Source organism: Hibiscus syriacus, unplaced genomic scaffold (genome assembly GCF_006381635.1).
Source record: "Hibiscus syriacus cultivar Baekdansim isolate YM2019G1 unplaced genomic scaffold, ASM638163v2 tig00004205_pilon, whole genome shotgun sequence".
Taxonomy (NCBI): Eukaryota; Viridiplantae; Streptophyta; class Magnoliopsida; order Malvales; family Malvaceae; genus Hibiscus; species Hibiscus syriacus.
This window is the reverse complement of record NW_024062006.1, coordinates 22,340-40,277: the sequence shown is the minus strand read 5'-3', so window position 1 is coordinate 40,277 and position 17,938 is coordinate 22,340. Positions and strand designations below refer to the sequence as shown.

Below are 17,938 nucleotides of genomic sequence, written 5' to 3'. Positions count from 1 at the left end.
TATTTTTCTATCAGACACTCTTTTATTTTATTTTTTAATCTAACACCCTTTGCAGGAATGAGCGTCTATGCACCGCGCCTTCCGTGCCTTAGGCCACATGTTGAAAGTCACGGCCTATGTACCGTGCCTTGCGAAACTTGTAAAAATCGAGTGCTAATTTTATAAATATTTTTAAAATTATGCTAAATATGTAATTAATTTATGTTAGGGTGATATATATATACAAATGTCAATTTATTTATTTATTTTTGTATGTGCATAAAAAAAACTTTATGCATTAAAATCTTTAAATATTCTTTTACAAATTATTTTATAACTCGATAAATTTTGATTTTTGCATGAAATTACACAATATGTATAATCTAGTGTAAGAAAACTTTAAGTGTAAGTAATTTAAAATATGAATAATTTTATAAAAGTTTTATAACTAGTATTTCTTTTATAAAATGATGATGATGATAAAATTTTATAATTTAAAAAATTAAAATTTCATATATTTTTGAAAAATTTATTAACTTTTAAAATTAATTGTTTAAAAATATAAAAATATTAAAATAAATTTTTAATTACAATTGAGGGATCAAATGAATTATTATTCGTTAATTATTATTTTTTAAAAACAATTTAATATTTATTCATTTTTAATTACAATTGAGGAAGCAAAGAAGCTTGTATATAAGAAATATAAATTACTACCACATACCTAAGCGAAATGGTAAATGAGCAGTAACATATGAGGTGTGTACAACTTGTTGAACTTAGCAAATTTTAGTAGAATTTGATTTGAACCACTTATTTTTTAACATTTACTTTCGTATCTTCATCACTGCATCTTAATCATTTTGTGTATTTTGATATATTAATTATAAAACTTTTATAAAATTATTCATATTTTAAATTACTTACACTCAAAGTTTTCATATACTAGATATACATATTATATAATTTAATGCAAAAATCAAAATTTTTATGAGTATAAAATAATTAGCAAAAGAATATTTAAAGATTTTAATGTAGAAAGTATTTTTTTTTCACACAAATAAATAAATAAAGTTGATGTTTTTACACAAATATCACCTAACAGAAATTAATATATTTGACACCATTTTAAAAATATTTACAAAATTAGCAATCAATTTTTTACACGTACCTCAAAGCGCGATGCATGGTCCGCATCTTACTCCACGTGGCACGCGTAAGGCGCGGTGCATGGCCAGTCTTCCTACAAAGGATATTAGATCGGGAAATAAGATGAAAGAGTGTAACAAAAAAATAAAGTTGAAAAGGGTGATTTTTGGAGAAAATCGACTGTATATTTTTCATACCAAAAGCAGAAAATTGCGGACTAACAACCGCATAGACTTGGTATCTAATAAAACCTTCTTCAAGCGTTAGGAAACTGGAATCCATCTAAAGAGTATTCTTTGTCAAGGAAAAGGAAAGAGATGATATATTCCCAACTTTCGGTCCACATCCTTCATTTTCACTTTTAGCATGTGATTGATGAGTCACTGGCGATCACATAGGGAGCATTTGGACGGCTACAGAAGGCTCTGAATTATGGTGGTGACCCAAATCTAATCCCTACTCTTTTTCCTCCCATCCAACTTTGCGTACACCTGCAGGCAGCAGTGTCGATTCCTCGTCCTCCAATTATAATTGCACCCTTCATTTGTGCTATAAGAAATCCCTACCCTTTAAGCTAAAAGCAAATGAATATGAGGTCACTATGGTCATCTGAATGGCAATCCAGGGAGACAGTCCCTTTTTGGTTACTTAGCTTAGCCCACATGTTATTCTCTTTATGGCAGATTCATTTATCCTATATTCCCATGGCATCGTCACACTTGAGAAGAAGGGAAACCTTTCGAGAGAAAATAACCAATGGAAGAACAAATTGATTTGGTCGGGAAGGCATTTACAGATCATTACTACCATCTTTTCGATAATGATCGGCCAGCTCTGTCATCTCTCTACAGACCTTCCTCCATGTTGACGTTTGAGGGCCAAAAGATACTAGGTGTTGAGGACATCACTGCTAAGCTTACCAGTTTGCCCTTTGATCAATGCCAACATGTGATAAGCACCACTGATTCACAGCCTTCTACTTTCGCTGGTGGCATTGTCGTCTTTGTCAGCGGCAGCCTGCAGTTGCCCGGAGAGGAGCACCATTTACGGTTCAGCCAGGTTAGTCATTTCGTACTCTCATTCTTTATTAATGAACATTTCCATTCTCATTTTTTGGTCTAATTTTGAATTATGTTGCAGATGTTTCATCTAGTTCCCATAGTTGAAGGAAATTTCTTCGTGCAGAATGACATATTCCGCCTCAACTATGGATGAATGGTTTTTCCCCATTTGTGGTGCAATATACATTTACTTGAAGGAAACACATTCCTCTTTATCTTTCACCACTGATCAAATTGTTCCTCTAGTCATTGCTTTATGATCTTTCTTGGTGGATATACGATACTAAAATGGCTTTTTAAAACTGATTGGGCCATTTCGATTGTGTTTGTTTGTATTGTGTTAAGAGTAAAACGCCCTCAGCTAGACTCATGTCCTTCTAAAGTTGAACGATCATAAACTAGTGCAAGTTGACGTACAACACAGAGCATTTTACCACAATTTAAAATAGTTGACCTTACTATCCTGTTGTTTTTTCAATTAACCATGTCGGGTTACCCTACAGACCAAATTTCCTTTTATAACTAGACAAAGTTCTAGGGTAAATATGAAAAAATGACACAAAAAGAAATACTAAGAAAAAGAAATACTGGAAGACAAGTGCAGGTCGAGCAGGTGAGTGATTGAATATATTGGTTTTTTTTTTGTGTTTAATGGTGAATTTCAGCATTTCCATGATGGCTCACGTTATAAGTGGAAATAAAATCCCCCACTTGAATTCTGAAGTGGCAGGCATTGCCATATAATGATTCCTTGATATCCAAGGCTCTAGAAATTCTACCATTCATGATTAAATTACTCCAAAATTGTCAATAATTAAAGCTAGTGAGGAAAGAGGTTTGAACGTTTTAGCTTTAGTCCAAGAAACAAAAGGTTCGGGCATGTTCCTGAGCCGAGCAAGCCTTAGCTTGAATACTGGGAAAAAGGAAAAGCCAAAACATGTTTACTAATGTGACAATGTCCCACTTTTCCAAAGTCGACAAAATCCACTGAAAAGATCAGATCATCTCAAATCCAGGGCTAATGATAACTTCCATTTTCATTAATGGTGTTGATTAAATAACACTTCTTTCGATCTACGTGTCATAATTTCATACATTATCCCCTTAATTTTTGTTTATTAATGATTTGATTAAGGAAAATCCCATCATTGAGTCCCTTGCTTATTTAAGGATTGTTTAGGCCAAAAGAGCCTACGACCGCAGGTAAGCAGATCAAGCTCACCTAATATCATGGCAATACCCGTCAGCCTCTACTAGGCAGGCCAAGAGCTTCTTAGAGCAGGATTCTCCCCCTAATTTTCACATCGGTACTCCTCATATGCTTAGCTGCTCTGGCTGCCATTCGTTTAGTTAGATTTAGCTCCTGTGATACTAATTATCGCCTGCCATATGACTATTGCGAGAGTGTTGTTGACTAGAGATCATGTACATCATTGCTCACCGAAGTAGCGTCAAGCAAAAGCATGAGAATGAAGGATGTCCATCTGCTACATTCCTTCTTAGAGCGATCGGCAGCTCATATGCAAAGTGCTATCAACTGGTCACAGCTTCAATGATGGGATCAGTAGTCACAGAGGGCAAGCGAGTCTCGACGATTGCCTGGAGTTGATGGAGTTATCCAGAGATAGGATCATGGATTCTATCGTTGATGTTGAAAGACGAGATGTTAATTGGCATAAATGGTCAGTCATGGCTAAGTAGCGTGCTTACTAACCATGTCACATGCTGGGATGGGCTACAAGGGTCAGTGAAGAGCCTTATGGAACCAGTGCTCGGTGACCTTATATCGAGACCAAGAACTTCCCTAGCCATTCTGGTTTCAGTTTCTCCTATTAACACATAATTTAATGACGATCCGTTGGTTGATGGATTTCCATCATGGGTCGGAAGAACAATCGAAAGCTTTTACAGGCTTTGCCTAATGAAGTCAAGGCCAATGTTGTGGTGGCCAAGGATGGAAGTGGCAACTACAAGACGTTAGGAGAAGCTGTGGCAGCTGCACCAGATAAAAGCGAGACCAGATACATAATTTATGTGAAAAAGGGTACTTACAAAAAAAAACGTTGAGATTGGAAAAGGAAAGAATTTGATGATTGTTGGTGACGGCCTGAATTTGACTATAATCACCGGTAGCTTAAATGTCGTCGATGGATCCACAACCTTCAATTCAGCCACCATTGGTAAAATCCACAACCTTCAATTCAGCCACCATTGGTAAAGATTTGTTCCTACTTGAATAATTAGATTACAGTTATTATCCTTCATTGAACCATAAGAGCAGCTAAGGCAGTTTTGCTTTCTACAATGCAGCGGCTGTTGGTGATGGATTTATGGCACAAGACACAAGATCGATGCTTACCAAGACACACTTTATGCCCACTCGAACCGCCAATTCTACAGAGATTCCTACATCACGAGCACGGTGGACTTCATATTTGGTAATGCAGTTGTGTTGTTCCAGAACTGCTAACTCGTGGCCTGAAAACCCATGAACTCACAATCAAATATGATCACTGCTCAAGGCAGAATAGACCCAAACCAAAACACTTGGACTTCGATCCAAAGCTGTAACATAATAGCAAGTGCTGATCTTGAGCCTGTTAAAGCCTCCATCAAGACATATTTAGGCCGGCCCTGGAAAGAGTATTCACGAACTGTCGTGATGCAATCCTACATTGGTGACCATATTGACCCTCGGGGTGGTCAGTTTGGAGTGGGGATTTCCTTGAAGACATTGTACTATGGGGAGTACATGAACATGGGACCAAGAGCCGACACTAGCAACCTAGTGAAATGGCCAGGCTTTCATGTCATTACTAGTGGCGAAGAGGCCAAAAAATTCACTGTGGCTGAGTTTATACAAGGAGGATCTTGGTTGAAATCTGGGTAGTTCTGCGGTGCGGCGCCTAAAAAAACGGCTAATATACGGCGTGACTAAAAAAAAAACGGCTAATATACGGCGTGACTGGTTAAAAGTGACCGGTTAAAATTTAGACCGATTATTATATTTAACCGGAAATATTATAAAGTACAATAACATACTAGGTATCTTATATATGTAATAGGTAGCTTATATTTACCTATTTTATAAGTAACCGGTATATTTATACCGATAGCATTGCAATTTACCTATTACATTATAATATGTTGAAAGTGTCCATACTTTTTATAAAAAGGATCGATATTTTTTTAAAGTTATGTAATTTATGTTTTAATTTTTTTTAATAGTGTTTCATGTTTTCCACCTACAATATTAATTTAATATTTCATTTGCACAAAAATTATTTGATTGTTTGGATATTTTATAAATAATATTTAGAATTTAAATTTAACAATATTAACCAAAGATAATAATAAATATGTAATATATATGTTTATTGTTTTTAATTTAATAATATATATCGTAACGTAAAAAATAAATCATTAGACGCGTATAATTACTAAATTAACATCTTAAACTCACTCAAAGATAACCTTAAATTAATGTTTTCTACAGTGAAAAAGTATGACACTTTTATAAAAATAATAGATACTTTACAACTACCTATTATATTATATAAACGATACCTATTACATTATATAAGCGCTACCTATTACATCATATTTTTACCTATTATATTGAAAGTATCCATAATTTTTATAAAAAGGATCGATACTCTTTTTAAAGTTATTAATTTATGTTTCAATTTTTTAATAGTGTTTCATGTTTTCCACACCTACAATATTAATTAATAATTTCATTTACAAAAAAATATTTGATTGTTTTGATATTTTTATAAAATAATATTTAGAATTTAAATTTAACAATATTAACCAAGATATAATAAATATGTAATATATATGTTTATTGTTTTTAATTTATTAATAATATATATCGTAACGTAAAAAATAAATCATTAGACGCCTATAATTACTAAATTAATATCTTAAAACTCACTCAAAAGATAACCTTAAATTAATGTTTTCTACAGTGAAAAAAGTATGGACATTTTTATAAAAAGGATAGATACTTTACAACTACCTATTACATTATAAACGATACCTATTACATTATATAAGCGCTACCTATTACATCATATTTTTACCTATTATATTGAAAGTGTCCATACTTTTTATAAAAAGGATGGATACTTTTTTTAAAGTTATGTAATTTATGTTTCAATTTTTTTAATAGTGTTTCATGTTTTTCACCTATAATATTAATTTAATAATTTTATTTACACAAAAAATTATTTGATTGTTTTGATATTTTATAAATAATATTTAGAATTTAAATTTAACAATATTAACCAAAGATAATAATAAAGATGTAATATATGTTTATTGTTTTTAATTTAAAAATAATATATCGTAACGTAAAAAATAATCATTAGATGCCTATAATTACTAAATTAATATCTTAAAACTCACTCAAAATAACCTTAATTAATGTTTTCCACAATGAAAAAAGTATGGACACTTTTATAAAAAGGATAGATACTTTACAACTACCTATTACATTATATAACGATACCTATTACATTATATAAGCGCTACCTATTACATCATATTTTTACCTATTATATTGAAAGTGTCCATACTTTTATAAAAAGGATGGATACTTTTTTAAGTTATGTAATTTAGTTCAATTTTTTTAATAGTGTTTCATGTTTTCCACCTATAATATTAATTTAATAATTTTATTTACACAAAAAATTATTGATTGTTTTGATATTTTATAAAATAATATTTAGAATTTAAATTTAACAATATTAACCAAAGATAATAATAAGATGTAATATATATGTTTATTGTTTTTAATTTAAAAATAATATATCGTAACGTAAAAAATAATCATTAGATGCCTATAATTACTAAATTAATATCTTAAAACTCACTCAAAAGATAACCTTAAATTAATGTTTTCCACAGTGAAAAAAGTATGAACACTTTTATAAAAAGGATACTTTTACAACTACCTATTACATTATATAAAAGATACCTATTACATATAGCGTTACCTATTACATCATATTTTTTACCTATTATATTGAAAGTGTCCAGGACGATACTTTTTAAAGTTATGTAATTTATGTTTCAATTTTTTTTAATAGTGTTTCATGTTTTCCACCTACATATTAATTTAATAATTTCATTTACACAAAAAATTATTTGATTGTTTTGATATTTTATAAAATAATATTTAGAATTTAAATTTAACAATATTAACCAAAGATAATAATAAATATGTAATATATGTTTATTATTTTTTATTTAATAATATATATATTAACGTAAAAAATAAATCATTAGACGCCTATAATTACTAAATTAATATCTTAAAAACTCACTCAAAAGATAACCTTAAATTAATGTTTTCCACAGTGAAAAAAGTATGGACACTTTATAAAAAGGATAGATACTTTACAACTACCTATTACATTATATAAACGATACATATTACATTATATAAGCGCTACCTATTACATCATATTTTTACCTATTATATTGAAAGTGTCCATACTTTTTATAAAAAGGATCGATACTCTTTTTAAAGTTATGTAATTTATGTTTCAATTTTTTTAATAGTGTTTCATGTTTTCCACCTACAATATTAATTTAATAATTTCATTTACACAAAAAATTATTTGATTGTTTTGATATTTTATAAAATAATATTTAGAATTTAAATTTAACAATATTAATCAAAGATAATAATAAATAGTAATATATGTTTATTATTTTAATTTAATAATAATATATATCGTAACGTAAAAAATAAATCATTAGACGCCTATAATTACTAAATTAATATCTTAAAACTCACTCAAAAGATAACCTTAAATTAATGTTTTCCACAATGAAAAAGTATGAACACTTTTAAAAAAAATAGATACTTTACAACTACCTATTACATTATAAACGATACATATTACATTATATAAGCGCTACCTATTACATCATATTTTTAACCTATTATATTGAAAGTGTCTATACTTTTTATAAAAAGGATCGATACTCTTTTTAAAGTTATGTAATTTATGTTTCAATTTTTTTAATAGTGTTTCATGTTTTCCACCTACAATATTAATTTAATAATTTCATTTACACAAAAAAATATTTGATTGTTTTGATATTTTATAAAATAATATTTAGAATTTAAATTTAACAATATTAATCAAAGATAATAATAATATGTAATATATATGTTTATTATTTTTAATTTAATAATAATATATATCGTAACGTAAAAATAAATCATTAGACGCCGATAATTACTAAATTAATATTTTAAAACTCACTCAAATGATAACCTTAATTAATGTTTTCCACAATGAAAAAGTATGGACACTTTTATAAAAAGGATAGATACTTTACACTACCTATTATTTATTAAATACCTATTACATTATATAAGCGCTACCTATTACATCATATTTTTACCTATTATATTGAAAGTGTCCATACTTTTTATAAAATGATCGATACTTACGAAAGTATCGACACTTTCAATATATCCGGTATCATTTACCGGTTTTAATCATTTTGATACCGGTTTTATCATATTTTTACCTGTTATAATCGTTGTGGATCGATATTTTTTTTAAAGTATCGACACATTAAGCGCTAAAACTACTTCTCTTTTAAATTCACAAAGTGTCGATCCTTATAAAGTATCGACACTTTCAATATATCCGGTAACGTTTTACCGGTTTTATCATTTTGTTACCGGTTTTATCATATTTTTACCTGGTATATCGTTTTAATATTCCTTCATGACTTAGACCTACTTTTATACGTATGAACACTTTTATAAAAATAATATATACTTTTTTTAAAGTTATGTAATTTATGTTTCAATTTTTTTTAATAGTGTTTCATGTTTTCCACCTACAATATTAATTTAATAATTTCATTTACACAAAAAATTATTTGATTATTGATATTTTATAAAATATTATTTAGAATTTAAATTTAACATATTAACCAAAGATAATAATAAATATGTTTTCCACAGTGAAATAGTATATCCGTAACGTTTTAAATATGTAATATATATGTTTATTGTTTTTAATTTAATAATAATATATATCTTAACGTAAAAAATAAATCATTAGACGCCTATAATTACTAAATTAATATCTTAAAACTCACTCAAAAAATAACCTTAAATTAATGTTTTCCACAATTAAAAAGGTATGGACACTTTTATAAAAAAGGATAGATACTTTACAACTACCTATTACATTATATAAACGATACCTATTACATTATATAAGCGCTATCTATTACATCATATTTTTACCTATTATGAAAGTGTCCATACTTTTTATAAAAGGATCGATACTTTTTTTAAAGTTATGTAATTTATATTTCAAATTTTTTAAATAGTGTTTCATGTTTTCCACCTACAATATTAATTTAATAATTTCATTTACACAAAAATTATTTGATTGTTTTGATATTTTATAAAATAATATTTAGAATTTAAATTTAACAATATAATCAAGAGATAATAAATATGTATATATATGTTTATTGTTTTTAATTTAATAATAATATATATCGTAAACGTAAAAATAAATCATTAGACGCCTATAATTACTAAATTAATATCTTAAAACTCACTCAAAAGATAACCTTAAATTAATGTTTTCCACAATGAAAAAAAGTATGGACACTTTTATAAAAAGGATAGATACTTTACAACTACCTATTACATTATATAAACGATACCTATTACATTATATAAGCGCTACCTATTACATCATATTACATTATATAAACGACCTATTACATTATATAAGCGCACCTATTAATCATATTTTTTTACCTATTATATTGAAGTGTCCATACTTTTTATAAAAAGGATCGATACATTTTGAAGTCAATTGGACTACACTTTGCCCGCTTTGATTCAAAGTAGGTGGACTAATGATGCGAAGGCTTCTGCACCCAGCTATGTTGATTTGAATGTGTCTCCAGAAGTGATATTTTCCTATAATATCATTTTCTACCTATATATTTAATAAAAGTATCGACATTATATTTTTCTTGAATATCACTTTCTACCTGCAATCGTTCCAAATGCTTATTTACTACAAAACCCCAAACAACACATAAAAACCATATCGCGATTACTGTAATATAAAAATTAGGGTTTCGACAACATACTTTTCGATTCTACTGCAGCAACAAACAAACAAACTTCGCTTTAGAAACGCCTTCTGAAATGCAGCAACAATTACGCTTCGCTTTCAAAACTCGTCCGTTCTATCTATTTTCAGAGGAGATTAGCTTATTTTTGATCGGATATGTTATTTATATTTAATCGATACAAATACAAAAGTGTCGATTCTTTTTTATGTCAGGTGTCGACTTTCGAAATGATAATTACCTATTTCTTTGAAAGTGTCGATAATTTATTACACGTACTTACGAAAGTATCGACACTTTCAATATTTCGGTATCATTTTACCGTTTTATCATTTTGATACCGGTTTTTATCATATTTTTACCTGTTATATCGTTGTGGATCGATATATTTTTTTAAGTATCACCCATTATAAGCGCTAAACTGCTTCTCTTTTTAAATTCACAAAGTGTCGATCCTTATATAAAGTATCGACACTTTCATATATCCGGTAACGTTTTACCGGTTTTATCATTTTGTTATCATAGTTTTATATATTTTTTATTTCTGGTCATGACTTAGACCTACTTTATTTACGTATGGACACTTTTATAAAAAGATATATACTTTTTTTTTAAGTTATTTATGTATGTTTCAAATTTTTTTAATAGTGTTTCATGTTTTTCCACCTATAATATTAATTTAATATTTTATTTACACAAAAAATTATTTGATTTTATTTATATTTATAAAATTTAGAATTTAAATTTAACAATATTACCAAAGATAATAATAATATTTTTCCACAGTGAAATAAGTAAAACACTTTTATAAAAATGATATATATATTTTTAAAGTTATGTAATTTTATGTTTCAATTTTTTTAATAGTGTTTCATGTTTTCCACCTACAATATTAATTTAATAATTTTATTTACACAAAAAATTATTTGATATTTTATAAAATATTATTTAGAATTTAAATTTAACAATATTAACAAAAGATAATAATAAATATGTTTTCCACAGTTAAATAAGTATGGACACTTTATAAAAATGATAAATACTTTTTTTAAAGTTATGTATTTATGTTTCAATTTTTTTTTAATGTTTTTTTCATGTTCCCACCTACAATATTAATTTAAATTTATTTACACACAAAATTATTTTGTTTTTGATATTTTATAAAATATATTTAGAATTTAAATTTAACAATATAACCAAAGATAATAATAAATATTTTCACAGTGAAATAAGTATGGACACTTTTATAAAAAGATAGATACTTTACAATATAACAGGTAAAAATATGACAAAACCAGATTCATTATGACAAACCGGTAAAATTTACTTGATATGTTAAAAGTATGGACACTTTTATAAAAAGGATAGATACTTACCGATAAACCCGGTTACCAAATTTTTTAATAGTTTTTCATATTTTATACCTAAAACATTATTAGTTGTCAACATAATAGGTACCGCTAAACCGAATTTATTAAATACATTTTAATGTATCCGGTACTGCCGTATATTAACCTTATATTAACCCGTCTTTCCTGAGATAATCCTAATAAAATCATCAACCACGTTCTAGAATACATCTAACCGGCTATTTCCTGTGAAGTAACCCTCATTGAGTATTGACTTCTTTTGGTGAGTTGAGTAAAACTAAATTCAAATTTAAAAAATTGTTTTTTTATTTGATTTGATTTAAAATAATTTAACTCGATTCGATTTATAATTTTATAAATTTAATTCAGTTCAAAATTTTATAATTGAAGATTAATTTTTTAAGTTTGAGTCGAATTTTTTAGATATGTATGATATATTTATATAATATATGAATAAATATGAATATATATATATATATATATATATATGAATATAATTATAAATATCATTTAAATTATAAAAATAAATAATATTATAAATATTTATAATTAAATTTAAATAAAAATTCAATAATTTGATTTATCTGAATTTTATAAATTTTCAAATAAAATATGGGTTATTAATCAACTCCAACAACTCATAAATTTGTTGACTTGAATACAGGTCATTTCAAGTTTTTTCACCGCTCTCTGCCCCTCCTCTCCTTTCTCTTTCTCTGCCCCTCTTGATATCTCAAGAAAACTCAGCGATTCCTACTTTTGTTTTTCTTTTTTTTTGTCTCCAAAAGCATCTGTCGTCTGTAATCTTCTCTCTCGAGGTATTGGTATTCTCGAGAATTCCATGTTTGTTCTTATTTTTTTAATATTTTTAATTAATTAGAAAGGTGAAGCAAACAAGCAAAATTGAATAAAATAGCAATTATGTTTCTCTTTTTTAATAATTTTTTTTTTAATTTGTAAATAATCATAATAGGAATAGGATTATCTAAGCAACTCATGTTACGGAATTCTGTTATTTTCCTGGATTTTTTTCGAGTTATGTGATAAATTAAGTTGCAATTTCTTGAGAGTAGCTTGTTATTGAAAATCATTTGTTTTATGTATTATTATATAATTATTCTAGTACTTTTAAAAAGATCGAAGTCAAATTGTTCATTATATGCTGAATTTTGATTGCATGTTATATAAGTGATTATTGCTTCTTTTTTCATTTTTGGTTACTGTAGAATGACAGGAGCTAGAGGTAAAGGTGCTGTGAAGAACACAACTACAGCCTTGAAGCCTGCTGATGACAGGTTAGTTATGCTTTTCTTCTCTTTTTACATCATAATTAATTTCACGTACGATAATTGCTAGTCGTGTCAGTGGAGTTTGTTAAGTCATGAGTTTGTTGATGCTTAATGGATTTTTAGATATGAATATGGTTGATATAGGAATATTGCAGTGATGTATATTACTCTCTTATTCTTTTTCAGAAAGGTTGGGAAGCGGAAGGCAACTGTCGATAGAAGCAGGGTTCAGAAAGCTAAGAAGGAGAGAAAAGCTAATAAAGACCCCAACAAACCAAAGAGGCCTCCTAGTGCTTTTGTTTTCCTGTATGTATTTGTATAAATATAATTACTTGAATGTGGTGCTCTATTTTTTTTATTGAGATTAATCTTCTTTGTGTAACAGCGCAGAGTTTAGAACTACTTTCAAGAAGGAAAATCCTAATGTGAAGGCTGTATCGGCAGTAAGTTGCAATCTTAGAGCATGTTATTGAAGTTATGTTTTGGGAATGCTATGGTTGTTAATTTGAATTTCTTTGCTTGAAGGTTGGAAAAGCTGCGGGTGAGAAATGGAAATCCATGTCCGAGGAAGTAAGTTCTGAAACCTTATTATATAGATGTTGTTTGTCAGAATACTCCATCTGCATGGACTTTGACATTGATAAACATCTCCATCTTTTTTGGCTTCAACTTTGGAATTTTGTGGCTTATACTGTATGAAACTCTGAACATTGGCATATGCATTATCATTTCTTCTAAACACTTCCATTGGTGGCGCAAATTAGTGGTCGCAGTAGGTAAAATTTCCATTTTCATGAAAGGGTTGTTCCTAACTGTAATAGTTTCCTTTGATGACTTTATTGCATGTTTATGAAGGACAAAGCCCCATATGAGGCCAAAGCTCAAAAAAGGAAGGGTGACTATGAAAAGCAAATGAAGGACTACAACAAGAAGCAGGTGAACAAATTGCCTTATGATTTCTTCATTTCAAACAATGATTTTGCTCTACTTTTTACTGATTTTTTTAGAACTGTCATAATTGATAGGGAACTTCTGCTAATGGTGTGGCGGATGCTGAAGAGGCGAATGATGAAGAGAATGGAGCCAGTGGAGAGGTAATTTAGTTTTAATATCTGTCTGCATCTCTTTGGGTCATGTTTTTACGTGCATTACTTGTTTGCATGTCCCTTCTATAATCTGATGTTGTGCCACCTTTTGGAAGGACGATGACGAAGAGGAGGACGATGATGATTGAAAGTCGGTGGTTACTTTGGACACGAAATGATTAAACATTGCAGAAAGCATCTATATTTTGTATGTTCATACTTGTGGGTCAAATTGTAGCTCTTTGAATACCTTAGCTTCATGATGCTTTAGTATCTTTCTTGTTTATCCAGTATATATTTACTAACAGGAAGATGCACACCCTAGTGAGATACTATGCATCATGTCTCATTAAATTTAGCTGTTGAACTTACTTCAATCTTTTTTCCTTTGTTGTTCTTATATATATATATATATATATTTGTCAAGACATTTGAAGTCCCCTTGGTGATTAGCATAATTGTATTCTGGTTCCCAAAAAACTTAAATAAACAGCTTTGCCATAATGTACATAAGATGTGACAATAATTTGTGCCTCCACCAATTTATTAACATAAACCCCCTTCATCCACCGTACCTTCTCTGCCGTTGCTGAAAGGCTAGCAACGCCTTCAAAAACTCGGCTTCTCCGAAATCAGGCCATAGTGTTTGTGCAAAGAATAACTCGGTATATGGTAACTGCCATAACATGAAATTGCCGACTGTAGACTCTTCGCTGGTCGTATGAGTAGGTCTGGATAGGGGAATTCTGTGCAATTCGTTGTAGTTCCTGTTCCATTAGAGATATGTTGATGTCAGTAGGCTCGATAAGACCATGCTTTGCTTTTAGAGCTAGCCTTTGGCAAGCTTGAACGACATTTGTAACTGACAGCTATGATTAGTTGAAAATGTGTATTGTTCTTAGTGGTTTCCTCCAAGTTGAGTATCAGTTCCTGAAGGGCCTCAGGGAGCTTAGGTAGATCTCCAATGACAGTTACTCTGATATTTGCCCTGTTATAAGAGCAAGACAACATATCACCACTTTTTTCCTTAGAAGCTGTCAACAAGTCAAAACGGGGAATCAATGGAAATTATGCGAGAAAATTGAAGACTCATAGCATTTATATTTATAGATTAAAAATAACTTTCAAAGGTCAAACAGTATATAAATTAAAAATGATCAGATTAGAGTACAAGGATTACAGATAATTCAAATAGTATATAAATTAAAAGTATCAAATTAGATAAAAGGATTAAATCTGTAACTTCCACTAATACGGGGTCTATTAGTAGAATTTGATCTTTATATTTTATTAAAAGGAGACTCAGCTTAAAGAAAAGCAAGGCAATCGAGAAGTGAAACATTAGGAGCTTTCTTTCTTGAATAGATGCACACTGGTCAGGGTAAAATTCAAATATTCTTTTAAGTAATTATTTTAATATTTTATTGATTGTATCCATCTTAAAATTTTATTTGTACTTGTTATATAAAAATTTATGTTGATGAGAAATTATTTATTATTTTATTGATTATATCCATCTTAAAATTTTATTTGTTGATGTGCAGTAATGTTTGAGAAACTTATATCACAACATAAATTTTCATTCATGCAATTCAAGAACCTATTGTTATCCTAAACCCAATAATCTAGATGATTTCTATCGAGAGATATAAAGAGAAAACAAAAAACATTGGCTAGTTTAATTTTTTCAATTTTCTCTCATTTATCGGTTAACAGCTACAGACTTTAAACATGAACAGCATAACGATAATGGAAGATGAGAAATATATTACCTCAAAAGATCCCAGTATCCTCCTGCATTCAAACAAACTCATTAAAAGTTCCACTTCCTCCTGCAATGATATAATTGCTATAAACTTAAACTCCAACTAAAAGAAACAATTTTCAGAGGTAAAAAAAAAAAACCAGAACAAAACTAACTTTGGGGCGAAACCAATTATCACTAGAGAGAGCAAAGACACTCAGAACTTTTATCCCCCATTTACAACAGAGCTCCACAATCGGATCTCACTGGCAAGTCTCTCGACCGTGCCCATCTCCGGTTCCCGTCCATGATGATCGCCACGTGTATCGGCATTGCCTCTCTCCGTAGTCCCAATCGGAGCGTTCGGTCGACTTCTACTCCCCCATCAAGGGCTTCTTCTTCTTTGCCGTGGTAATTGAGTGTGAAGTGCCCTATGGTGGAGCAGAGTGGAGATTTTGGCGAGTGAGGAGAGAGGAGGATGTTGAATGCGAGGTGGTGGTGGTGTGGCACGTGCGAGAAGGGTTTTGAGGGAAGATGGGTGATGACCGTAGGCGAGGAGAATTGCACAGAGAAGAACATTGGCATTGCTAGGTTTTGGCGGAACAGGGAAAGCTATTTCAGCCAATTTTGTCGGCATGTGGAAGATTTTGGACTTGTATGATTTGTTTTTTTCGTCAATATATAAAAACATTTTATAGTTATAGATCATGATGCCATAATCATAAATTTAGTACTAATGATTATCTTTTTTTTATTTTCACGTCAACTTTTAAATTTTTGTTAAAAAATATTTTTTTAATTATCTTCGTGGTTAAGGAACTTATTGTTATCTCTCGAGATCTCATGTTCAAGCATAGAATATGTCAAAATATAAGTGTTCATTATCAAATAATTGAAAGTCTTTAAATAGATATCACCTTGGATACAACCCAAATTTATTAAAAAATATATAATTAAACATTTTTAAAGAGATTAAACTGAAATTTTATTATTTTTGGAGGTCAAATTGAAAATTTACCATTACCTTATATTTAAATTCTCAAATTTAGAAAGGTTAATGTTGAAAATTTCCCATTAAGGCTACGGTGTCGTGCTCCACACTTCAAAGAAGATAAGATGTCTCTCACAGTAAAGTGGACTATTTTAACATTAGGAAGTGTTAATTATTAAATAATTGAAAGTCTTTAAATAGATATCACCTTGGATACAACCCAAATTTATTAAAAAATATATAATTAAACATTTTTAAAGAGATTAAACTGAAATTTTATTATTTTTGGAGGTCAAATTGAAAATTTACCATTACCTTATATTTAAATTCTCAAATTTAGAAAGGTTAATGTTGAAAATTTCCCATTAAGGCTACGGTGTCGTGCTCCGCACTTCAAAGAAGATAAGATGTCTCTCACAGTAAAGTGGACTATTTTAACACTAGGAAAGCAAAGGCTTGTCCTTGTGTATATAAACGATAACATTGTACATGACAATATTAATGGATTAATACCCAAAATAACATCATTTATCATAATGATATTCAAATAATATTATTTATTAAAATGATTTTTTTGATAAAGACGTGTACATAAAAAAACATATTTTAAAAAGTACGTTTTGTTGGACATTTCTTTATCAATGTGGTAGATTTTTTTGAATAATTACTCTCATATTGATGTCATCCATTATTAAAATAACAATAATAGGCCAAAAATGTGAAAAAATTATATGAATTTTATTTAAAAAATATACACAGTAATATTCAAGATATGCTTAAGCACGAGTCAAACTGGAAAACAACAATATATATATATATATAAATCTTGTATTTGTAAGGTGTTGAGGGTAGTTACATTACTGTAGGGGTTCTTAAGGTTCTAGCGTTTCGGTCTTTGAGTTCTATTAAGTGATTTTGAAGGTATTGGTTATTATTATGGATTCTATGTGTTTTAGTTCGATTTGCAGTGGGGTGTCAGGTTCGGGGAGTATCATAGGATTCTATAGTGTGAAAACGCCTAAGCTTTTTGTCTGAGGTGGTGTGAGTCTTGGTCTTTATAGGTTTTTGTCGAGAAGGTAGATGGGAGTGTTTTAATTGGAAGTTCCATGGGTGTGAAATCTTGTTATTCGGGGT

At 29.2% G+C, this 17,938-nt stretch overlaps 2 protein-coding genes and 2 pseudogenes across 2 annotated transcripts; 3 read left to right on the top strand and 1 right to left on the bottom strand.

Moving 5' to 3' along the window:
- Positions 1–1,871: 1,871 nt before the first annotated feature.
- LOC120192419 (nuclear transport factor 2B-like) lies at positions 1,872–2,424 on the top strand. Its single transcript, XM_039195211.1, has 2 exons — positions 1,872–2,187; positions 2,269–2,424. Exons 1-2 carry the CDS (start codon positions 1,885–1,887, stop codon positions 2,341–2,343), a joined length of 378 nt encoding a protein of 125 aa, XP_039051142.1. The 5' UTR covers positions 1,872–1,884; the 3' UTR covers positions 2,344–2,424.
- Positions 2,425–2,742: 318 nt separating this feature from the next.
- On the top strand, positions 2,743–5,079 carry LOC120192267 (annotated as a pseudogene).
- Positions 5,080–12,911: 7,832 nt separating this feature from the next.
- Positions 12,912–14,423, top strand: LOC120192413 (high mobility group B protein 1-like). The gene is made up of 7 exons (XM_039195201.1): positions 12,912–12,990; positions 13,171–13,290; positions 13,370–13,427; positions 13,510–13,554; positions 13,840–13,920; positions 14,010–14,078; positions 14,186–14,423. The coding sequence occupies exons 1-7, from the start codon at positions 12,923–12,925 to the stop codon at positions 14,216–14,218; spliced, it is 474 nt and encodes a 157-aa protein (XP_039051132.1). The 5' UTR covers positions 12,912–12,922; the 3' UTR covers positions 14,219–14,423.
- Positions 14,424–14,627: 204 nt separating this feature from the next.
- On the bottom strand, positions 14,628–16,456 carry LOC120192185 (annotated as a pseudogene).
- Between the last annotated feature and the right edge of the window lie 1,482 nt (positions 16,457–17,938).

Coding starts and splice junctions, on each gene's coding strand:
- LOC120192413 (XM_039195201.1), top strand. CDS start 12,923: ATGACAGGAGCTAGAGGTAAAGGTGCTGTGAAGAACACAACTACAGCC. Junction 12,991..13,170: donor TTGAAGCCTGCTGATGACAG/GTTAGTTATGCT, acceptor ATTCTTTTTCAG/AAAGGTTGGGAAGCGGAAGG. Junction 14,079..14,185: donor AGAATGGAGCCAGTGGAGAG/GTAATTTAGTTT, acceptor ACCTTTTGGAAG/GACGATGACGAAGAGGAGGA.
- LOC120192419 (XM_039195211.1), top strand. CDS start 1,885: ATGGAAGAACAAATTGATTTGGTCGGGAAGGCATTTACAGATCATTAC. Junction 2,188..2,268: donor ACCATTTACGGTTCAGCCAG/GTTAGTCATTTC, acceptor ATTATGTTGCAG/ATGTTTCATCTAGTTCCCAT.